Below are 24,922 nucleotides of genomic sequence, written 5' to 3'. Positions count from 1 at the left end.
TTTGAGACTGAAGAAGGGAAGCCGATTGTCTCGGAGAAACACAAGGTCACCTGCACCATTGCTCCGGGTAGCACAGGAAGGGCACAATACTGTAGAGGGCGCCCTGGTACTCCACAGGCTCCGTTTGCGGTTAGGTTTTTTTTTAGACCCCCCTAACCATTCATTCTTAGGCACGGTAAGCTTAAAGCGGCATGAATTAGGGGTCACCTGTGAGATGGACTTATACCACCGGAACAGGCAGTCCGTAGTGTTAATTCTTAGCCAATTGAAACAACCGCTACCGACACTACACGGCTATCTAGGCTGTTCGGGAAAAGGAAGTTAACATTGATGATTAACTCCTGACATGCCCAAACAGCCCAAAGGTGTCAAGTCATATACGATTCAATAAGGTTTGACTCCTTCTTATGTACTAATCAATTGGAGTTTTCAAACTTAGCTTGGTTTGTTGGCTGATTAGCCCATCCATCAATAATCAAAAGTTGCTCTGGCCACGTCCTAACAACAACTGTAATTTGTGATTAGTTGAATACGTATTTAAGAGAGTTGCAGAGACCTTTCTTTTTTCTTATATAACATGGCATAAAAGAATTTTCTATGTAAATTTGATAGGCATATTTACCCCCTTCCCCTATGGTATGATTTTTTGTATGAAAATAAAAAATAATTTGTATGGCACATAAGATATCTCAAATCCCCCTGGCTCCCCCCATAACCGCTTACATGATTAATGGACGATCCCATATATGTTCAGTTATTTTTGATAAGGGATGCACTTGGGAATAAACTCAAGAATATTTGGGCAACAACAAGAGACATGATCGAGTTTATTTTATTTTTGATAAGATTGTCGACTTTGTCATATTTTGGACGTTATCTTTTATCTCTCAAACTCGATAGCATTGCACAAATATAGCAAACATTGATTAGATCCTGTTCCAAGTGGTAGGGGAAGAGGTCCAGCAAAACTAAGAAATCTGTAGAAGATTTTGTTGTCATTCCAAATCTGCTGGAATGTTGAGCTTTGAGCAGACATGAACCCCTTCCCCACATGGAAACTAAAAGTTAAATTAGGATTCTTATACCAACAGTCATACGCTTATTCAGAAAATTTTACCAAAGAATTTCTTAACAAAAAGTTCTTATTTGGTGATGCTGCTTCTAGAGTTTGTACACTTGTGTTTTCGATGAACTTCTATATAAATAAAAATTGAATGGTGTTTGTACGTCACGAAATGTCTTGTGGCGGTACCTTTTGGAGCCACCCTGTGCGCTATCAGAATTTGCGAACAGCCCTATGTAGAGTCAGACAAGTTAGTTAAAAACAAGACGCAACCGTGTAAACACGTTCGAGATAATAAAGAGTTTTATTTCTAAGTATCCGTCGCGGTTTTCATTCGATCGTCCCCACAATTGGTGACCCCGGACGCGCGTAGTTCCGTAGTGCGTGGAGATCAAACAGTTTGCGGCCTGCTTTCAAGCCAAATCCGAAAATTCAGCAGAATAATCGAAAGGCTGTACATAACCCCAAACATGCCTGATGAATTGGAAGACGCAGCGGCGAATGCTACTGCAACTGCTGCTGTTACCGTCAAGTTACCTGACTTTTGGAAAAACGATCCAAATATGTGGTTTGCCCAGGCTGAAGCCCAATTCAACCTGGCGCAGATTACCAAGCACGAAACCAGATTCTGGCATATAATCGCTAAAATCGACCAAAGCGTCATTTGCCATGTGTCGGATCTCGTCTCTAATCCGCCAGCGGCCGATAAATACAAGGCGGTCAAGGACCGATTGATTGCACGTTTCGCTTTGTCTCCACAAGCGCGGCTAGAGCAGCTTCTAAGCTCTTGTGATCTGGGTGATTTTCGTCCGACTCACTTGCTTGCTCGGATGAATGAAGTCGCAACTGGATTGAATGTTGATGATAACCTCATGAAGATGCTTTTCCTGCAGCGAATGCCTGCCAACGTGAGAACAGTATTGGCCATCAGCGACGGCACTTTGCCAAAACTAGCCGAAATGGCTGATAAAATGATTGACTGCTCCAACAGCATCGTTTCCGCCGTCACTGTGTCGTCAAGGGATCAAGTAGCCGCAAATGCCGTTGCAACATCTACGAGCACACAACCAGTTGAGTTGGCCTCTTTGAGGGAAGAAATAGAAGTGCTTACGGCTGAAGTACGTCGATTGAAGGGTGGACCAAACAAAGCTCGCAGTCGATCCCTCTCCAGATCCCGAACAACAAATGACTCAATTTGTTGGTATCATCGTAAATACGGTGGAAGAGCAGAGCATTGTCGTGAGCCTTGCTCATACAGTCGTACAAAAAACTAAGTTTTCACCCCCTAGAGTCGGCGCAAGTGGGTGACGGATTTGAAAGCCGCCGTTTGACTATACTCGATAGTACAACTCGACACAAGTTTCTCGTGGACACTGGTCCGGACGTATCTATAATACCTGCCACTAAAGCCGATAAGCGCAAAGGTGCTACACCGTTATCGCTGCATGCCGCAAACGGCACGAAAATCAACACCTTCGGTAACAAATTTCTCTCTGTGGATCTTGGCCTACGACGACGTTTTACCTGGCGATTTTTAGTAGCAGATGTCAGCAGCGCAATCATCGGCGCTGATATGTTGGCGCATTTTGGATTGCTCGTGGACCTCGGCCGTCGTCAGCTGATCGATGGCATCACCCGTCTTCGAAGTACTGGATGTTTGAAAACTACTACCATCCATGGCATAACAGTAGTCAACGCTGATCATCCTTTGCATGGAGTTCTATCTGCTTATCGTGAAATCCTCGTTCCACAATTAGCGCATCGAGAAATTTTGCACGATGTCACTCATCACATCGTCACGCACGGACCACCAGTGGCTCGCCGAATGCACCCGGAAAAATTGAAAGCAGCGAAAGAAGAATTCAGGTTTATGTGCGAAATAGGAATTTGCAGGCCATCGAGCAGCAGCTGGGCGAGCGCATTACACTGTGTTCCCAAGAAAAATGGCGAATGGAGGTTCGTTGGCGACTACCGGCGACTGAACAAAGTAACCGTTCCGGACCGGTATCCCGTTCCTCACGTGCACGATCTTCTTAATCGTTTCGAAGGTAAGAGCATATTCACCACCTTAGATCTTGTACGGGCCTACTATAATATCCCAGTGGAATCGGCCGATATACCAAAAACTGCCGTTATTACACCCTTTGGATTATTCGAATTTACCCGTATGCCCTTCGGCCTCTGCAACGCAAGCCAAACGTTCCAAAGGTTCATGAATAAGTTGTTTGCCGATCTTGATTTCGTCATTGTCTTTATTGACGATATTTGCATCGCTTCTTCAAACGAAGCAGAGCACAAAGAGCACGTAAAAACTGTCCTAGATCGTCTGAAGGAAAATGGCCTGACTATAAACGCCGCAAAATGTAATTTTTTCCTTGCTGAAGTTGAATTCCTCGGTTACGTTGTAGGCGAGGAAGGAGTTCGACCGCTTCCTGCTCGAGTTCAAGCGGTGTTGGAATACCAACCTCCAAAAACCGTAAAAGATTTGCGACGTTTCCTTGCTTTGTTAAACGTTTATAAACGTTTCGTTCCGCATGCTGTTGAAATTCAACAAGAACTATGGAAGTTTATTCCCGATAATCGGAAGAACGATTCCAGACCAATTTCCTGGGATAACCACGCCGCACGCTGTTTCGAAGACTGTAAGAGATCGTTGGCAGATGCCACGTTGCTGCACTATCCAAGTGCATCGAAACCCCTCGGGCTCATGGTGGATGCCTCCAACTTTGCGGCAGGAGCGGTTCTGCAGCAACTTGAAAATGGAATCTGGAAACCGTTAGGATTCTTTTCCGAAAAGTTTTCCCCAAGTCAACAGAAGTATTCCACTTTTGGTCGGGAACTTACGGCAACAAAACTTGCGGTGAAGTATTTTAGACACCTGATAGAGGGACGCCAGTTTACGATCTTCACCGATCATTTTCCTCTGACGTATGCTATGACAACAAATCCAAGCAGCCGTCTCCCTCACGAAGAGAGATACTTGCAGTATGTGGCAGAGTTTACCACGGATATTCGCCATATCAGTGGTAAGGACAACATCGTTGCTGATGCCATGTCAAGAGTGAATGCAATCGTCGCAAAACTTGACTTCAACTCGATTGCAAATGATCAAGCAGCTGATGATCAGTTGCAGGATTTGCTGAAATCGTCCCTTAACCTCCAGCAGCGTCGGTTTCCTTCTTTGTCTTCACCGATATATTGTGATGTATCCAACAATAATTGCATTCGACCTTATCTTCCAGAAAAACACCGAGTGCCAGTAATGAATCAGCTACATGGACTAGCGCACCCTGGAATAAGAACCACTAGGAAGCTCATAGCTGATCGATTTGTTTGGCCATCGATGAACAAAGATATTGCGAAGTTCGTCAGAATGTGTCAGCAATGCCAAAGGTCGAAAATATTTCGACATACCGTCGCACCGCTTTCAAGTTTCGAAAAGCCAAAGGCTAGATTCCGGCATGTTCATATTGATTTGGTGGGGCCTCTACCGCCATCGAAAGGATATCGGTATCTGCTCACAATGGTCGATCGATTTTCTCGCTGGCCAGAGGCAATACCGCTCCAGGACATAACTGCGCCAACGGTAGCAATGGCCATATACACCGAGTGGATTTCTCGATATGGCACACCAGAAACAATTACTACTGACCAAGGCCGCCAGTTTGAGTCGGAAGTTTTCCAGGAGCTAACACACCTTCTCGGAGTACATCACATTCACACCACCGCTTACCATCCACAGTCGAACGGAATGGTGGAGCGTTTTCACCGCACCATGAAAGCTTCATTGATGTGTACCGATCCGAAAAATTGGCATGATCGGCTCCCTTTAGTGCTGCTTGGATTGAGGTCTGCATTTCGTGAAGATTCTAAATGCTCGGCAGCGGACCTCGTGTTTGGTCAACAGTTAAGAATCCCAGGAGAGTTTTACGATTCAGTTGCCCCGAATGTCGACCGCACGGAATTTGCAAAAGCGTTACATCAGATGTTCTCGAGTTTGAAGGCTTCAGAAGGCACACGTCACTCCAAGTTGCGTGATTTCATGAATCCCAGATTGAAGGACTGCAGTCACGTGTTCGTCAGAATTGATGCTGTTAGGCGACCACTACAACCACCATACGAGGGACCCTACGAAGTGGTGAAACGAAGCGATAAATATTTTGAGATTAATGTGCTCGGAAAGAATCAAGTAGTCTCCATTGATGGAGTGAAGCCTGCTTTCGTTTGTGATCAGAATTTATCAAGTTACCCCCAAGATGATCATCACACAGTTATTACTCCTGCAGGACATCGTGTTCGATTTATGGTGTAACTGGGGGGGCGTATGTGGCGGTACCTTTTGGAGCCACCCTATGCGCTATCAGAATTTGCGAACAGCCCTATGTAGAGTCAGACAAGTTAGTTAAAAACAAGACGCAACCGTGTAAACACGTTCAAGATAATAAAGAGTTTTATTTCTAAGTATCCGTCGCGGTTTTCATTCGATCGTCCCCACAGTCTTAAGAACGGCCTGATAGACTTACGTGATTATTTTACTATTGCATTGGTTAAGTGTTCCCACGTGTTTGAGTGAATGAAACGATTTGGAAAATCATCTGGAATAACTGGACAAACACCTGGAGACTAATCTGTCGTTTTGTATGGGAGATTGCATGCCATTTTTCAGCAACCTACTTGATGGCAAAACAAAGCTTGACGGGACCACTAGTATTTAATACTATTTTACTCAGCAAAAACTAGAACTAAAGGTTTGTTTATTGCCAGTCTATTTGTGATCTAACGTAAAGCTCTAGAAGAAAAATCAACACATTATTTTACTGTTAAATTTGTCAATTCAAATCAAAAGAAACCGTAAATATTCATTTCAATTTTCAAAACTTTCGCATCATAACTTCACATTTAATCATCAGTCGGATGTTGCCCAAAAATTCTAAAAATGTACCTTGGCAAAAAACTCTCAGTTGATAACAGCGGAAGTGTTTACAAGAACATCAAGCCGAGAAGAAGGCTTTTTCTCAGTTGGGATGTAATGCCATAAAGAAGAAGAAGCAAAAGGATGAAGATGAACAGTAGAAAAAATATGTTTCTTGTTTAATCTTTCTTTTAAAAAATGATCAGCTTGCCCCACTTCCTTGTAGTTGTTTTTACAAACATGACGAACCTTGTGATTTAAAGAACATTTATGTGATTATCGTTTTAATATTCTATATTACATTTATTGATTCTAACCAAGAAAACCAAAACTATTAATGGTTTATTACAAAATCATATTGACTCTGCAATCAACTTTCATTATGAACCTATAAGAATGAATAATCTAAATGCTCCTCACAGCTCCTAAACATCAATACTGTGCATTTATATGATGAATATGTGTATTATCCTGACGAAACTGCTATTTCCATTTCACATTTGTAAAATATTTTGTCTAAGAAAATTATTCCGTTTTTGTCACGGTTCCGTTTTTGTCAACTGAAAATCGCCGATCGTGTTGATAAAAACGGAACATACCTGTACAATTAATTTGCCTGTCAAAACCATAATAAATCACACCTTGTTTGGTTACTCGCGAGTAAACGTTCCCGAGCTTGTTGCTACTTCTTTTGACATGTTCTCCCGAGCAGACGGGTGCGGACTTACTCACACCTAGCCAGTTCCCGAGTCTGTGATGCTTGTTATCCGTTGGTATACACTCGTGAACTGCTTCGTGATGCGAACTTTTCCAGCACTGCTCAGAAGCTTGGAAAGCTTCCTCTCAGAAGCTTGGACAGCTTTCTCTCAGAAGCTTGGAAAGCTTCCTCTTAGAAGTTTGGACAGCTTTCTCTCAGAAGCTTGGATAGCTTTCTCTCAGAAGCTTAGAAAGCCTCCTCTTAGAAGCTTGGAAAGCTTCCTCTCAGAAGCTTGGAAAGCTTCCTCTTAGAAGTTTGGACAGCTTTCTCTCAGAAGCTTGGATAGCTTTCTCTCAGAAGCTTAGAAAGCCTCCTCTTAGAAGCTTGGAAAGCTTCCTCTCAGAAGCTTGAAAAGCTTCCTTTCAAAAGCTTGAGAAGCTTCCTCTCAGAAGTTTGAAAAGCTTCCTCTCAGAAGTTTGGATAGCTTCCTCTCAGAAGCTTGGAAAACTTCCTCTCAAAAGCTCTGAAAGCTTCCTTTCAGAAGCTTGGAAAGCTTCCTCTCAGAAGTTTGGACAGCTTCCTCTTAGAAGCTTGGGAAGCTTCCACTCAGAAGCTTGGAAAGCTTCCTCTCAGAAGTTTGGAAAGCTTCCTCTCAGAAGCTTGGAAAGCTTCCTCTCAGAAGTTTGGAAAGATTCCTCTCAGAAGTTTGGAAAGCCTCCTCTCAGAAACTTGGAAAGCTTCCTCTCAGAAGTTTGGACAGCTTTCTCTCAGAAGCTTGGATAGCTTTCTCTCAGAAGCTTAGAAAGCCTCCTCTCAGAAGCTTGAAAAGCTTCCTCTCAGAAGCTTGAAAAGCTTCCTTTCAAAAGCTTGAGAAGCTTCCTCTCAGAAGTTTGAAAAGCTTCCTCTCAGAAGTTTGGAAAGATTCTCAGAAGTTTGGAAAGCCTCCTTTCAGAAGCTTGGAAAGCTTCCTCTCAGAAGTTTGGACAGCTTTCTCTCAGAAGCTCTGACAGCTTTCTCTCAGAAGCTTAGAAAGCCTCCTCTTAGAAGCTTGAAAAGCTTCCTCTCAGAAGTTTGGAAAGCTTCCTTTCAGAAGCTTGGAAAGCTTCCTCTCAGAAGTTTGGAAAGATTCCTCTCAGAAGTTTGGAAAGCCTCCTCTCAGAAACTTGGAAAGCTTCCTCTCAGAAGTTTGGACAGCTTTCTCTCAGAAGCTTGGATAGCTTTTTCTCAGAAGCTTAGAAAGCCTCCTCTCAGAAGCTTGAAAAGCTTCCTTTCAAAAGCTTGAGAAGCTTCCTTTCAGAAGTTTGAAAAACTTCCTCTCAGAAGCTTGAAAAGCTTCCTTTCAAAAGCTTGAGAAGCTTCCTCTCAGAAGTTTGAAAAGCTTCCTCTCAGAAGTTTGGATAGCTTCCTCTCAGAAGCTTGTAAAACTTTGGACAGCTTCCTCTTAGAAGCTTGGGAAGCTTCCACTCAGAAGCTTGGAAAGCTTCCTCTCAGAAGTTTGGAAAGATTCTTCTCAGAAGTTTGGAAAGCCTCCTCTCAGAAGCTTGGAAAGCTTCCTCTCAGAAGTTTGGACAGCTTTCTCTCAGAAGCTCTGACAGCTTACTCTCAGAAGCTTGGATAGCTTTCTCTCAGAAGCTTAGAAAGCCTCCTCTTAGAAGCTTGGAAAGCTTCCTCTCAGAAGCTTGAAAAGCTTCCTTTCAAAAGCTTGAAAAGCTTCCTCTCAGAAATTTGAAAAGCTTCCTCTCAGAAGTTTCGATAGTTTCCTCTCAGAAACTTGGAAAACTTCCTCTCAAAAGCTCTGAAAGCTTCCTTTCAGAAGCTTGGAAAGCTTCCTCTCAGAAGTTTGGACAGCTTCCTCTCAGAAGTTTGGACAGCTTTCTCTCAGAAGCTTGGAAAGCTTCCTCTCAGAAGCTTGGAAACCCAAGTAACAATTTCAGTGCTTTTTGATCTTAGATGTTATTTATGAAGGTTTTATTAGAGATGTATCCATTCCTAACAGATTTAATAAAGCATTGCAAAGTGTCAAACGTTCTTTTCGGTAAAACCCACTTTAAAATGAATTGTAGATATCTACAAGAGCTCCTGTTAAAACTTTTTTGCTGGTCACATTTTTTGATAATAAATTGTATTTTGAAGGAGCTGTGTAGTGTCTATTAAAACCTATACTTAAAACCTCATCTTGCTTGTCTTGTCAAGGCATAAGTAAAACTTCTAAGACTACGCTAAGTCATGTTAAAGCCTTTTTAAATCTCAACTGTCTGATGCATGTTATTGGAATGCAGTCTGCGTGTGGTTATCAATATCATTATGTTGATAATGATAATCACGTAGTGAATTATGGATTAATCAGAACGCAAACATAGAAATGACAAATATTCCTCTCGAAGAATTAACAGAATATCGCATATTTTTCCCATACTTGCCTGAACTTCCCGTTCTACTGGGACAACTAGGCTGCACACAACAGCTGAGCTACACGAAAAAAGCTTTCATTTTTCAGGCACTTATCACTTACCGTTTTCTGCATCAATACAACCGATCAAGCACGACGGGCTTTATTATAACAATTCATTCCAATAAAACAGTTAGATACATAACGGCACAAATTTAATAAAATGAATTACATCATAAAATTGTATCTTCCGATTTATTTACCTTTTTGACAGCACTAGCTTTCCTGAGTGCATTAAGTTTGAGTCAAGGCTCCCAAAAAAACCAATTTGTCTTAGTGCAGGACAAATATTCTGATTTAGGAATATTTTAGCCAGTGAGGGTTTTGCGCACGGGTTCTTAAGATCAAAAGCGTTTATCAATGATTATATTGTTCGGAATAATCACCAATTGATCTTAAACCATCCCAGACAAGACCAGCAAGATTTAACTGGATGGAATCCATTTTTATTGTCGCCGTTTCGGATTGATAATTACAATATGCGTGGGAAATTCCAATTTATGATTGAGATGAGCATGAAATCATTCTGAAAATGGAATGGAGTAAAATATTGGATAGCCAATAATGATGTCGTAATTGTGGCGCCTTGCTGTAAATCGAAAAATTTTATATCATTCCACCAGTAAATTTTTGTTGGCAGGAATTTCACGTGATAGTAAGGAAATTTTCTGCCACGCAAAAAATGATTATTTTAATTTATTATTATGAGTCAGCAGACATCATGATGGTTTCAATATCAAAAAAAGGTTATGGTTTATAAACAAATTAATGGTTGATGTTTGTTCAATCATATGCTCTTAACATTGGTTTTATTCGGTGTATTAGGATATCGCAAAAGATTTAATACAGCTAGTTGAGCTCAATAAGGCTATACAATAGCTCTTATGAATGTTTTATAGCATACTACAAGGGTAGATGTATTCATACGATACAAAACTAAGAAGTTTAGAAACGGTTTTAAGGTATAGTCTTAACAACCTCCTGTAGTGTGGGCCTTTTCGGGCTTAACGGAGTTTTATCAAAGGTTTATTAAGGTTATTAAGACTAATAAGTTCTAAAATGAGTTTTAACGATATGGTGGTAACAACAGCTTGTAGTAAATGAAAAAACTAAAAATGTTACTTGTGAAGCTTCCTCTCAGAAGCTTGGAAAGCTTCCTCTCAGAAGCTTGGAAAGCTTCCTCTCAGAAGCTTGGAAAGCTTCCTCTCAGAAGCTTGGAAAGCTTCCTATCAGAAGCTTGGAAAGGTTCCTTACAGAAGCTTGGAAAGGTTCCTCTCAGAAGCTTGGAAAGCATCCTCTCAGAAGCTTGGAAAGCTTCCTCTCAGAAGCTTGGAAAGCTTCATCTTAGAAGCTTGGAAAGCTTCATCTTAGAAGCTTGCAAAGCTTCCTTTCAGAAGCTTGGTAAGCTTCTTCTCAAAAGCTTGAAAAGCTTGCTCTTAGAAGCTTGAGAAGCTTCCTCTCAGAAGCTTGGAAAGCCTCCTCTCAGAAGCTTGGAAAGCTTCCTCTCAGAAGTTTGGACAGCTTTCTCTCAGAAGCTCTGACAGCTTTCTCTCAGAAGCTTGGATAGCTTTCTCTCGGAAGCTTAGAAAGCCTCCTCTTAGAAGCTTGGAAAGCTTCCTCTCAGAAGCTTGAAAAGCTTCCTCTCAGCAATTTGAAAAGCTTCCTCTCAGAAGTTTCGATAGTTTCCTCTCAGAAGCTTGGAAAACTTCCTCTCAAAAGCTCTGAAAGCTTCCTTTCAGAAGCTTGGAAAGCTTCCTCTCTGAAGTTTGGACAGCTTCCTCTCAGAAGTTTGGACAGCTTTCTCTCAGAAGCTCTGACAGCTTTCTCTCAGAAGCTTGGATAGCTTTCTCTCAGAAGCTTAGAAAGCCTCCTCTTAGAAGCTTGGAAAGCTTCCTCTCAGAAGTTTGGAAAGCTTGCTCTCAGAAGTTTGGAAAGCTTCCTCTCAGAAGCTTGGATAGCTTTCTCTCAGAAGCTTAGAAAGCCTCCTCTTAGAAGCTTGGAAAGCTTCCTCTCAGAAGCTTGAAAAGCTTCCTTTCAAAAGCTTGAGAAGCTTCCTCTCAGAAGTTTGAAAAGCTTTCTCTCAGAAGTTTGGATAGCTTCCTCTCAGAAGCTTGAAAAACTTCCTCTCAGAAGCTTGGAAAACTTCCTCTCAAAAGCTCTGAAAGCTTCCTTTCAGAAGCTTGGAAAGCTTCCTCTCAGAAGTTTGGACAGCTTCCTCTCAGAAGTTTGGACAGCTTTCTCTCAGAAGCTCTGACAGCTTTATCTCAGAAGCTTGGATAGCTTTCTCTGAGAAGCTTAGAAAGCCTCCTCTCAGAAGCTTGGAAAGCTTCCTCTCAGAAGCTTGAAAAGCTTGAAAAGCTTCCTCTCAGAAGTTTGAAAAGCATCCTCTCAGAAGCTATCCAAACAGCTTTATCTCAGAAGCTTGGATAGCTTCCTCTCAGAAGCTTCGAAAACTTCTTCTCAAAAGCTCTGAAAGCTTCCTTTCAGAAGCTTGGAAAGCTTCCTTTCAGAAGCTTGGAAAGCCTCCTCTCTGAAGCTTGGAAAACTTCCTCTCAGAAGTTTGGAAAGCTTCCTCTCAGAAGTTTGGATAGCTTCCTCTCAGAAGCTTGGAAAACTTCTTCTCAAAAGCTCTGAAAGCTTCCTTTCAGAAGCTTGGAAAGCCTCCTCTCTGAAGCTTGGAAAACTTCCTCTCAGAAGTTTGGAAAGCTTCCTCTCAGAAGTTTGGAAAGCTTCCTCTCAGAAGTTGTTTGGAAAGCTTCCTCTCAGAAGTTTGGAAAGCTTGCTCTCAGAAGTTTGGAAAGCTTCCTCTCCAAAGTTTAGACAGCTTTCTCTCAGATGCTTGGAAAACTTCCTCTCAGAAGTTTGGAAAGCTTCCTCTCAGAAGTTTGGAAAGCTTCCTCTCAGAAGTTTGGATAGCTTCCTCTCAGAAGCTTGGAAAACTTCTTCTCAAAAGCTCTGAAAGCTTCCTTTCAGAAGCTTGGAAAGCCTCCTCTCTGAAGCTTGGAAAACTTCCTCTCAGAAGTTTGGAAAGATTCCTCTCAGAAGTTTGGAAAGCTTCCTCTCAGAAGTTGTTTGGAAAGCTTCCTCTCAGAAGTTTGGACAGCTTGCTCTCAGAAGTTTGGAAAGCTTCCTCTCAAAAGTTTAGACAGCTTTCTCTCAGAAGCTTGGATAGCTTTCTCTCAGAAGCTTGGAAAACTTCTTCTCAAAAGCTCTGAAAGCTTCCTTTCAGAAGCTTGGAAAGCCTCCTCTCAGAAGCTTGGAAAACTTCCTCTCAGAAGTTTGGAAAGATTCCTCTCAGAAGTTTGGAAAGCTTCCTCTCAGAAGTTGTTTGGAAAGCTTCCTCTCAGAAGTTTGGAAAGCTTGCTCTCAGAAGTTTGGAAAGCTTCCTCTCAAAAGTTTAGACAGCTTTATCTCAGAAGCTTGGATAGCTTTCTCTGAGAAGCTTAGAAAGCCTCCTCTCAGAAGCTTGGAAAGCTTCCTCTCAGAAGCTTGAAAAGCTTCCTCTCAGAAGCTTGAAAAGCTTCCTTTCAAAAGCTTGAAAAGTTTCCTCTCAGAAGTTTGAAAAGCATCCTCTCAGAAGTTTGGATAGCTTCCTCTCAGAAGCTTGGAAAACTTCTTCTCAAAAGCTCTGAAAGCTTCCTTTCAGAAGCTTGGAAAGCCTCCTCTCTGAAGCTTGAAAAACTTCCTCTCAGAAGTTTGGAAAGCTTCCTCTCAGAAGTTTGAAAAGCTTCCTCTCAGAAGTTTGGATAGCTTCCTCTCAGAAGCTTGGAAAACTTCTTCTCAAAAGCTCTGAAAGTTTCCTTTCAGAAGCTTGGAAAGCCTCCTCTCTGAAGCTTGAAAAACTTCCTCTCAGAAGTTTGGAAAGCTTCCTCTCAGAAGTTTGAAAAGCTTCCTCTCAGAAGTTTGGATAGCTTCCTCTCAGAAGCTTGGAAAACTTCCTCTCAAAAGCTCTGAAAGCTTCCTTTCAGAAGCTTGGAAAGCTTCCTCTAAGAAGTTTGGACAGCTTCCTCTTAGAAGCTTGGAAAGCTTGGAAAGATTCCTCTCAGAAGTTTGGAAAGCCTCCTCTCAGAAGCTTGGAAAGCTTCCTCTCAGAAGTTTGGACAGCTTTCTCTCAGAAGCTCTGACAGCTTTCTCTCAGAAGCTTGGATAGCTTTCTCTCAGAAGCTTAGAAAGCCTCCTCTTAGAAGCTTGGAGAGCTTCCTCTCAGAAGCTTGAAAAGCTTCCTTTCAAAAGCTTGAGAAGCTTCCTCTCAGAAGTTTGAAAAGCTTCCTCTCAGAAGTTTGGATAACTTCCTCTCAGAAGCTTGGAAAACTTCCTCTCAAAAGCTCTGAAAGGTTCCTTTCAGAAGCTTGGAAAGCCTCCTCTCTGAAGTTTGGACAACTTTCTCTCAGAAGCTTGGAAAGCTTACTCCCAGAAGCTTGGAAAGCCTCCTTTCAGAAGCTTGGAAAGCTTCCTCTCAGAAGTTTGGACAGCTTCCTCTCAGAAGTTTGGACAGCTTTCTCTCAGAAGCTCTGACAGCTTTCTCTCAGAAGCTTGGACAGCTTTCTCTCAGAAGCTTGGAAAGCTTCCACTCAGAAGCTTGGAAAGCTTCCTCTCAGAAGTTTGGAATGCTTCCTTTCAGAAGCTTGGAAAGCCTCCTTTCAGAAGCTTGGAAAGCTTCCTCTCAGAAGTTTGGACAGCTTTCTCTCAGAAGCTCTGACAGCTTTCTCTCAGAAGCTTGGATAGCTTTCTCTCAGAAGCTTAGAAAGCCTCCTCTTAGAAGCTTGGAGAGCTTCCTCTCAGAAGCTTGAAAAGCTTCCTTTCAAAAGCTTGAGAAGCTTCCTCTCAGAAGTTTGAAAAGCTTCCTCTCAGAAGTTTGGATAACTTCCTCTCAGAAGCTTGGAAAACTTCCTCTCAAAAGCTCTGAAAGGTTCCTTTCAGAAGCTTGGAAAGCCTCCTCTCTGAAGTTTGGACAACTTTCTCTCAGAAGCTTGGAAAGCTTACTCCCAGAAGCTTGGAAAGCCTCCTTTCAGAAGCTTGGAAAGCTTCCTCTCAGAAGTTTGGACAGCTTCCTCTCAGAAGTTTGGACAGCTTTCTCTCAGAAGCTCTGACAGCTTTCTCTCAGAAGCTTGGATAGCTTTCTCTCAGAAGCTTAGAAAGCCTCCTCTTAGAAGCTTGGAAAGCTTCCACTCAGAAGCTTGGAAAGCTTCCTCTCAGAAGTTTGGAATGCTTCCTTTCAGAAGCTTGGAAAGCCTCCTTTCAGAAGCTTGGAAAGCTTCCTCTCAGAAGTTTGGACAGCTTCCTCTCAGAAGTTTGGACAGCTTTCTCTCAGAAGCTCTGACAGCTTTCTCTCAGAAGCTTGGATAGCTTTCTCTCAGAAGGTTAGAAAGCCTCCTCTCAGAAGCTTAGAAAGCTTCCTCTCAGAAGCTTGGAAAGCTTCCTCGCAGAAGCTTGAAAAGCTTCCTTTCAAAAGCTTGAAAAGCTTCCTCTCAGAAGTTTGAAAAGCTTCCTCTCAGAAGTTTGGATAACTTCCTCTCAGAAGCTTGGAAAACTTCCTCTCAAAAGCTCTGAAAGCTTCCTATCAGAAGCTTGGAAAGCCTCCTCTCTGAAGTTTGGACAACTTTCTCTCAGAAGCTTGGAAAGCTTACTCCCAGAAGCTTGGAAAGCCTCCTTTCAGAAGCTTGGAAAGCTTCCTCTCAGAAGTTTGGACAGCTTCCTCTCAGAAGTTTGGACAGCTTTCTCTCAGAAGCTCTGACAGCTTTCTCTCAGTAGCTTGGATAGCTTTCTCTCAGAAGGTTAGAAAGCCTCCTCTCAGAAGCTTAGAAAGCTTCCTCTCAGAAGCTTGGAAAGCTTCCTCGCAGAAGCTTGAAAAGCTTCCTTTCAAAAGCTTGAAAAGCTTCCTCTCAGAAGTTTGAAAAGCTTCCTCTCAGAAGTTTGGATAACTTCCTCTCAGAAGCTTGGAAAACTTCCTCTCAAAAGCTCTGAAAGGTTCCTTTCAGAAGCTTGGAAAGCCTCCTCTCTGAAGTTTGGACAACTTTCTCTCAGAAGCTTGGAAAGCCTCCTTTCAGAAGCTTGGAAAGCTTCCTCTCAGAAGTTTGGACAGCTTCCTCTCAGAAGTTTGGACAGCTTTCTCTCAGAAGCTCTGACAGCTTTCTCTCAGAAGCTTGGACAGCTTTCTCTCAGAAGCTTGGAAAGCTTCCACTCAGAAGCTTGGAAAGCTTCCTCTCAGAAGTTTGGAATGCTTCCTTTCAGAAGCTTGGAAAGCCTCCTCTCTGAAGTTTGGACAACTTTCTCTCAGAAGCTTGGAAAGCTTACTCCCAGAAGCTTGGAAAGCCTCCTTTCAGAAGCTTGGAAAGCTTCCTCTCAGAAGTTTGGACAGCTTCCTCTCAGAAGTTTGGACAGCTTTCTCTCAGAAGCTCTGACAGCTTTCTCTCAGAAGCTTGGATAGCTTTCTCTCAGAAGGTTAGAAAGCCTCCTCTCAGAAGCTTAGAAAGCTTCCTCTCAGAAGCTTGGAAAGCTTCCTCGCAGAAGCTTGAAAAGCTTCCTTTCAAAAGCTTGAAAAGCTTCCTCTCAGAAGTTTGAAAAGCTTCCTCTCAGAAGTTTGGATAACTTCCTCTCAGAAGCTTGGAAAACTTCCTCTCAAAAGCTCTGAAAGCTTCCTTTCAGAAGCTTGGAAAGCCTCCTCTCTGAAGTTTGGACAACTTTCTCTCAGAAGCTTGGAAAGCTTACTCCCAGAAGCTTGGAAAACCTCCTTTCAGAAGCTTGGAAAGCTTCCTCTCAGAAGCTTGGAAAGCTTCCTCTCAGAAGCTTGGACAGCTTTCTCTCAGAAGCTTGGACAGCTTTCTCTCAGAAGCTTGGAAAGCTTCCACTCAGAAGCTTGGAAAGCTTCCTCTCAGAAGTTTGGAAAGCTTCCTTTCAGAAGCTTGGAAAGCCTCCTCTCAGAAGTTTTGATAGCTTCCTCTCAGGAACTTGGAAAGCTTCCTCTCATGAGCTTGAAAAGTTCCCTCTCTGGAGCTTGAAAAGTTCTCTCTCTGGAGCTTCCTTTCTGAAGCATAGAAAACTATCTTTCAGAATCATAGAAAGCTTCCTTTCAAAAGCTTGGAAGCTTTCTCTCTTCTTTCCCTTCCAGAAGCTTGGAAAGCTTCTGGGATGAAGCGTTCCAAGCTTCTGGGATGAAGCTTTCCAAACTTCTTGGATGAAGCTTTTCAAGATTCTTGGAAGAAGCTTTTCAAGCTTCTTGGATGAAACTTTCCAAGCTTCAAGGATGAAGTTTTCCAAGATTCAAGGATGAAGCTTTCCAAGATTCTTGCATGAAGCTTTCCAAGCTTTTAGAATGAAGTTTATAGACAAAAGGTCGAAAATAATTTCTTGGTGGGAAATTTTTCCTTCCCTTAAAAAAATATTTTCGACCTTTTGTCCCTTCTTTTTTATTCTTTGACCTTTTGTCGTTTCGTCCTTTTGTCTTTCGACCATCTGTCCTTTCGGCCTTTTGTGATAGATTCGAAGCTCTCCACACTTTCTCATAAGTTAGATTATAACGATCCTTCTCTCATTCCTTTCCTTTTCTTACGTAGGCCAAATGCTGCCCGGAAGGATCTCCGGAATCCTGTTCCTGTTCGCCGTGCATGCCCAAACTCGAGAGCACCATTGACTACGCGTTCCGTTTATCCGGTGGAATCGGACTGTTCTTCAGCTTCACCGAGGTACGTATCAAGATCGCAGATCTCTCATTCGATTCTATTGTTCCGTTTCAATTTGTTCCGGCCACGTCCTCACTACTTTGCGGTAGTGGTCTTAACATTTCGAGGAGTTTACTCACATTTTGATTGCATTATCTGTTCTTGTTAGTTCCGATCATAGTTTTTTTTTTGTTATATAATTTTTCCGATACATCATCTCGTTTCATGCTGGCATGGATTGGTTACACTAATACTACAATACGGCAATTTTTTTGTTCTTCGTCGATTTTCCGTTGCGTGAACACTTTGTCCTCGAACGATTTTGCAGTTTATCGGTGTCTGGCTGACCGTGCGCTACCGCAACCAGAAAGACCCCCGGGGCAATCCGAGCGCTTTCCTCTAAGATTGGGACGATCCTGTAACGGAGCTCTAAGGAATTTGTCTGTTTTGGTTTATCTAATTTGTTCCCAAGTTTTTTCGTACTGTTTTTTTTTGAGAAATGCAGCCTTTTGATTCTTCTCAGACGATCGCTGATTGCTGAGTTTCCTGTGGAAAATTCCGAGTCCCGTGATTGGTAGGCGTCTATCAGTCGTTAACCACTGTCCCCTTGTTGCTCTTCTTGCTCTACTCCTTTCTCGTGCTGAGTGGTGTGTTGTTGCTATTGTTCTCTGTCGATGTCGTATACACTCTTTATTGTTTTGCGAGTTGCAAATTTATGTTAAATGTAATGCTTTTTTGAAGACCCTAAAGGTCAAAACACTATTTCTTTCCAAAATACCATTATACCAAGAAAACGTTACGTCAGGCATGACATATTTCTCGCGGAACATTACTAAAGGACCTATCTAACATTGAGAGGCTCTCTTTGTTTACTTTCTCTTTCATTAATAACTGAGTCACATTAACCTCTTCTTTTGCGTTTTTGTATGAAACGCTAGTCAAGGAAATTGACTTTCGATCTATAGTGAAAAACTTCCCAAAATCTTTAGTATTCCACTGTTATAATCGAAAGAGAACGAGAGAGGAGAGAATCTCTCATTTGTACATAGGTCCTTTAGTAATGTTCCGCGAGATTTAGTCCATGATTTCACAGCATACGATTCTATTTCAATTCGATTTTGATTTGAGTTTGATTCGATTTCGATTTTGGTTCGATTCCAATTCAATTTTAATTCGATTTCGATTCGTTTTGAGTTGACTTCGATTTCGCAACCTGTGCTGGCCATGTTGACCTAGTCATGCCTAATGTCTCTGTTATCATTCGCCACTGCACTCCACATTTACTAGCCTCACAAATAGATGGCGCCACATTTCTGAAGTGCTAGACGTCCTCATTTCCATTTACTGGTTTATTGTTTTGCGCATGGTTGTTAGTTTTAAGAATCGCGATTCAAATATCGTTATCCTCTAACGTCTGTTTCTTTCTTATCCTACATTACCAACCCCCCTTTCGAAACAATCCGAACCCCCTGCAGATTATTGCAGTCTTCCTGACGCGTCGCTATCGCAACCAGCAGGATCCGGACCATCTGCCAGCTCGGGCTATTTTCCCTCAGAGTAACTACGTCTACTAGTTCCGTCAGGAGGAGTAGGAGCATCAAAGGGCCGAGAAATAGCGCACTAGGGAATTCAATTCAGGGAATATCCACAATTGATCAATTTTGGCTGTAATCGGTAGATCCTGCTCGCCTAGAATCCCAAATATCGAATACTACACGTGAACACTGTCGAACAGGAATACTACAATACTCAATCTCATGTGGCTCCTAGGCTAGGATTATCAAAGAATCGAAGAGGAATCGAAAGACACGAAAGACAGCGGTTGTGCTCTAATTGTAATTAGTTCATTTATTTTTCGCTTAAGTTTTTCAACTCTAGACTGACAGGGGAAACAGGGCGAATTTAAAAACAGGAACAAAAAAGTGTGAATGTGTGGATTTTGTTTAAAGTCACGGTGATTTTTTTCCGCGTCGAAAACAGCTTGTCATCTTTTGATTTTAAGTAGGGTTAAGTAGGTCATTTTTTATTTTACTTTTAACTCTGGGTCAGTTAATTGTGTGCAGATCTATTCATTCTGGGTTAAAAAAAAATGTGATAAGCTTCGAACAGGATTTTCATCTCGCCTCAGAAATCTCCTTTGAGTATGCTAACAGTGTCGCCTTCTGTTTGTGAAATGCTCGCATCCGAACTGCTCACAAATAGATGGCGCTGCTTTTTTGGCAACACTCGGAAATCTTGAACCAAAATCGGTATATCCTTGTATCTTCTAAATGTAGTATACGTAACTGAAACAACTTTTCTCAAACCTAGTACTAGTACCGTTTCGTTGAAAGTTTCTTGTGATAAATACAATAGAACATGCAAAAACAGCTTTAAACCGAATTTATTTTGCTCAAACAAAACAACTTGAAATGCTTACTGTGTATGTAGAGAACTTGATTTTGGTTTCCGTTTTGCCGGAAGCCCTTTCTTCATTGTAAGGCTTTCGATTACTAGACTATTCCCGTTAGATCTAACCTTCAGTCTTCTTTCGTAAATATTTTGGATTAAATAGACCTTTTCAAAGCTCTGGTAACAAAGTGTTCTTTGCAAGTCCTCAAGCAAAATTTTCAAAAACTCAAACAATTAAATTTCAGTTTACCAAAATATAAAAAAATAAATTAATTTTTGGAGTTTGATTTTTCGGGAATAGTCACCAAAACGCATCACTATTTATTACTGCACTATTGTTCCGAAACGATCAAAGACATTTATATATTTACAATTTAAAAGTGATGCACATAAAAATAACAAAAAAAATAAATAGATAAGTGTAAGCGCTCCAGTTAATCTTAATCTACAGATAAAACTATGATGAACGTCCAGTTTTGCCACGTTGCCATGCTCTGGCGACGATGCGTTCTCTAATGGCGACCACACAACTTTTGATATTGGCACTGACAATCGTGAGCTTGAGCAAAATTGTAGAATTGTTCCACCGCGCCAGGCTCCATGGCTTGACGCGCCGTAAAGTCATATAATTGGAATCGTTTCACGGAGCTTTATTTTCAATGGAATTCACCAATTGAGGTTAGAAATTACAAAAAAAAAAAAAAATATTCCGGCAGGAATATTCTTGCATGCAGCTGTAATTAAACTTCTAAAATGAACCATGTAAACTTGTAATGGAGTAGGCTATGAAGTGTAGTAGAAGAATTATCGAATTATATAGAAATTGTGATGTGACAAATGTTCTTGCAGTTTGTTGTCTTCTTCTAGAAAATTTGAGAACTTCTTGCACACTTAAAATAAATCGCAGTATCCTGTGAAATAAATCACCAAAATTGAACTGTAAATAACAAAAATACAAATTTTCCAGTGAAATCTACTATTTTACCGACAAAATCCGTGAAATCAACTATTTTACCGGAGAAAATCCGTGAAATCTATTATTATACCGGAAAAAATGCGTGAAACAAACAATTTTACTGTAACCTTGTGAAATACCAACGAACAGTTCGGTAGGGTGGTGTGCTAGTATCCATCGTATTAAGCATTGATCAGTGAGAACTGCAATTTTCCCAGTATTGCAGTGAATGATGCTGACACAAACCAATGCCAAACAATTCTTTCTCAAAACGGCTTTAGCATTGTACAATAACATTTTGATAAATCTTGATCTCTTTTTGGAAATAATGCAAAGAAAATGCATCTTACCGTATTCTCAGTCCGTCGTATCGTTTTCAACTCCGTCGCAATCAGTTTCCAGATTCGTCTCACAACTTACGGCTCACTGTGTGTATTGAATGGTTAAAACACAACATATCAACGCTATAATGAAATGTTTTACTAGAATATATAGATCTACTGGCATCTCCCTCCATTCCTTCAGCATGATGGAATATACTAATTTCCTTTAAAATTCATTGTTCGTTATCAAAATTCAGCCCAAACATATGAACACAATTCCTTTTGACCGTACAATTATGGCATTTGCTCACAGTTCAGCGAAAACAACACAATCAAAGAAACCGTATTTGTACATCGAGCGTCGCGCACACATTGATGCGCACAAGCTTTTTTTCTCAGTACGACGGATTAAGGTGAAACTCCTTTGAATCCACTAATAACTATATAAAAGTAATGGTACACAAAAAATATTCTCCTATTTGTTGGTAATAGTGAAACTATAATTGATAAGACGTTGTTGCCAGTAATCGCTACTTCAATTTGAGTCTTTTCCCCTTCGACTAAATAAGATTGCTTGATGTTGTACGTAACCATCAACGTATCTGACAGCCCTGCAAGCGAGCAGCCGGCGTAAAATTAGAAAAATAAAAAAAGCGAAATGCTGTGATCAAGTGATTGTTTTTAGCACGGTTTGGTGAAATTTTAAGTTGTTTTCATCAGAAATCCACCAGTAATTGTTCTTTAATTAACAAGTAGTGAAAGTAAACTGTGTAGGAGGTTCTATGTTTAGTGAAAGTGCTAAAATGAGGCGAAAAGTGTTCTTCGTTCGCAGGCGGATAAGTGTAAACAATTGTAGCAAAGTTAAACGTCCGTGTTGAAAATTAGCACGGTTCATGAAATTTCCACCAGCTGCTACTGTTACAACTACGGAAATCGTAAGGTAATAGTGTTCTGATGTCTCGTTAGCAATTTGGGAGTGAACTTAGTGTAGGTAAGTGAAATATTTTGAGAAATAATGTGGACTTCCAGAAATGTGTTTGTATATGTGAGGAAGCCATTTTCACTGCCATGACAGGGATTCCTTCCTATATGTCCTTAAACTTTGTTTACATTCTCAATTATACGCGGCGGTTGAGGAAATTTCGTAAAATTTGGTGATTTATTGAAGTTTTACGGCGTGTGATTGGAATGAAATCCTTCAGTGAAGAAGTACGAATGTTTTCCATAGTGAAAATAAGTGCCCGGCGAAGTAAGTCACCCACGGGAGCAGGAAGAAACTTGTGTTGGAAAGTGGTGTGGCTCAGTCGATCGCTAAGCATTTCTCTCAAATCGTGTTCGTCCATGCGATTTCGGTGAAAAAGTGGATAATTGAACTGAAGTTATTTACCGAAATACAGTAGTTTTATTACATTTTTGGTGTACAAGTGTACAAACCATAACAGCTTTCACAAAATTACACTTGGATAATGAATCTATGTTGCAGGTAAGTTTGAATATCCGCCGTAGTGGAACATTTAAAGTTTGATACGACGAATGGAAGCGCTTACGACGAAGAAGAACAAAACCCTAACAGCATTATTTTCACCGAACTTCTGTGAAATCATGTGACAGTCGCTCTGGCAGGCATGAGCTTCCTTACGTTTCAGTTTTTGCACACCACTAACAACCAATGAAAGCTGGTTTAGCGGTAGCAAGCCTGCTTCCTGATCGGTAGGTCGGGAGTTCGATACCCGTTCTGAACCATTTTCTTCTTTTTCTTTATGATTTCGTTCAAAGATTTTACAGATTGTTCGGTGATTTTTCACCGAAGCTTCAGCTGTTGAGATTACGGTGAATTTCGCCTAATCGAGATGAACGGCAGAATACGGTAGGTGACAACGTGCACGGAAGCTCTACACCCAGAAAAATCACATTGCCTCGTTATGGATGATGACTTCCAGCAGCTTCCGGGGATCTAGTTTGTCACTGTTCATTCGATGTCCCTGAGGACGTTAGAAAGCAGAAGATGTCAAAGTTTGCCAAAAAGTATATTATGGATAGCGTGTGGATAGCGGAGCACCCCATCCCTGACAACTGGAATGGTCAATGGGCAGGTATACCTAAAGGAATGCCTCCAAAAGCGTCTACATCCAACGGAAATAAAATCGGAGGAAGATTTGAAGGAAAACTGGGCTGCCACGCAAAAAAAAAAGTTGGTCCAAGTGTTGTACAGGACCTTATGAGTAGTGTGAAGAGGAAAGTTCGTGCATTTGGATATGGAATTGAAATTGAATAAAACAAGCAAGGAAAAACATTCATAATATGTTGTGTTTCACTCCGTGAATGTTTGAAGATGTTGAACGTGCGAATTTTGCCAAATATTTGTGTGTGTGTCGCAATTTGATTCCGTACACCCTTCAATGACGGTCTGAGATTTCTTACGCGTCATACAATTTATTTTTAATCGTGTTGCGCGCCGCTCGCGTAGCATGGTGGAATAGTATCGCGGAACGCGTAAGTAGTGTTTGATCCTTTGATCTTGTCGCTTGCTCCTATGGAGACGAGTGACGAACATTTGTTCGGCGTTCAATGCGTTTATCGAGTAATATCGCGAATCCGGTTAGGCGCATTCATTTCAAATTACATATTCATCGTTTACCAAAACGAATGTCTCCCCCATATCCAAACTCCCAGTGTTTACTTGTGGAAGTGCAGAGGACTCCTCTTCTTCCATAAAGCAAGTAACACGTCAACATTTCCCTCCCATCCCTAGATTGACCTGTATTCGGACGCAGCCGGCGCCGTTCTTGTTTATTATAATAATTGAAGCCTCAGTACTAACACATTGAGGATGCTACTGATCAGGGTTGAGAAAAAATCTGAAATTCGTTCTACAGTAGCCAAACAAAGCCAATCGCAGTCAGCGAAGCCAGTGAAACTCACGCCTATCACTGCTGTAGGCAAAGAGCCTTGAAAATTGCAAAACACCCGTTGCTAAGGGCAACCCAAAATTACTGTAGAAAAATGTTCTATTTCCCGCATTTAGAGCCTTCAATGACACTAACGATTTAGGAAATTCATGCACCCAACATAGGCTACTTAATGAGATTCACGTTTTTCAACTACTGTACTGGGAAAGCCACGTGATTTTCGCGAAATAGGGTCCTAAAACCATGTCCCAATTTTAGTGCCGAACGCTTAAGTTTAGGCCAATAACACATATTTACTCAATTTTCTAATGTTTTCCGTTGGTTTGAACCCAAAAAAACATTTTTTTAGATTTTGTCACACCCCTTGGCTTAAACTCAAATTTTGGGTGTATTTTGTTTTCCGTGTCCCTTCCGAAATGTCAGGTAGGAACAACCCCAGTGTTAAAACTAAAACCCCTGTAGTGTTTTTGTCGACTAAGCGAACGTCAAACATGATCTTAAGTGTCAAGGTTCATTTATGGACCCAATTTTTAAATTAAAGTTTAAACATGATATAGCCGTTATTTGAGCGGGAAAAATTGCTATAGTAGTTGCAGTAAGATGCTCTTTCGTGTTATTGAACAAAAACAAGGTTTCATTAAAAAATTTAGGACCCAATTCAAGCCTACTACTATTACCATTCCCAGCACTGCTACTGATCCCGAATAGCATCTGTTGGTTCCCTGTGTAAGTACAGCTGTTCTTGCAATAACGGAGTAGCATCTGCGGGCGGTCAATCATGCTCTTGCTCATTTTTTGTGCAAAATGATAGGAACTACCTAGTGTTTTAACGCGAGCTGATTGCATGCAACATTTAACCGATGTACACGGTAAAAAAAGTTGAAAAAGGGATTCATTTTAAAACAGTTTTAGAAGAAAGGTTGTGATTCTTCTTAATTACCTTTCTTAAAACCGAATGAAAGTTACTTACGTCGATTTGAAAAAGTAATCGAGAAATGGTTAATGTTTTTCTGTTTTATTTTTGATGGCGAACGAAGGTGGAAAACCTAGATTACCGTATAGATCGGTAAATGGACTTAAAATTTTCCGAAGTGTTCACAGTTTACCGACCAGTCGGTACTTTTTTCGTTTACAGAATGTTCAGTTGTTGAGATTTCAGTAAATAAATTACCGACGTCGGTGATTTGTTTTAAGTGTGGTTAGAAAAACCACATCAGCTAAGTCCAGGCCCCTGACAACCATATATCGATACACAGTGTTCTTCGTAGCCAGGATGTCCCGGGCGATAAGTGAATATCGCCCACTGTCAGTTGTAAGAATTGTGAACATAAAGACCATTGTTTTGTTTAATTGTTTATTATGGTTTGACTACCAATTTTTTATATTGTTAAATTAGCTAATAATGTACCAAAAAGTTGAAGCACATTCAACATTTCGATGGTTTTGGAAGGAGAGAAAACATTGAAAGGCATCCTGCAATCCTCCAAGCAAGCAATCAGTTATTTTATTACGACACTTGCTCGATTACGGATCATAAACATTGAACAAAACTTCGCATCCTGATT

General features: G+C 41.2%; 1 protein-coding gene across 2 annotated transcripts in view; it reads left to right on the top strand.

Annotated features, from left to right (window-relative positions):
- The window catches only part of LOC5567107 (tetraspanin-13), a 33,967-nt gene extending 13,959 nt beyond the window's left edge, over nt 1-20,008 (top strand). The window contains exons 4-6 of one of the 2 annotated variants that reach the window (XR_002499201.1): nt 16,675-16,803; nt 17,108-17,353; nt 18,255-18,520. Coding sequence is in view for 1 of the 2 variants with exons in the window: in XM_001651435.2 (XP_001651485.1) it covers nt 16,675-16,803; nt 18,255-18,353 (228 nt within the window). In the remaining variant the exon portion in view is untranslated. Of the gene's footprint in view, nt 1-16,674; nt 16,804-17,107; nt 17,354-18,254 lie in introns of both variants that reach the window. The other variant, XM_001651435.2, reaches the window with a different exon arrangement.
- The last annotated feature ends 4,914 nt before the right edge of the window (nt 20,009-24,922 follow it).

This window comes from Aedes aegypti, chromosome 1 (genome assembly GCF_002204515.2).
Source record: "Aedes aegypti strain LVP_AGWG chromosome 1, AaegL5.0 Primary Assembly, whole genome shotgun sequence".
In the NCBI taxonomy this organism is placed as follows: domain Eukaryota; kingdom Metazoa; phylum Arthropoda; class Insecta; order Diptera; family Culicidae; genus Aedes; species Aedes aegypti.
This window is presented reverse-complemented; position numbering and strand designations above follow the sequence as displayed.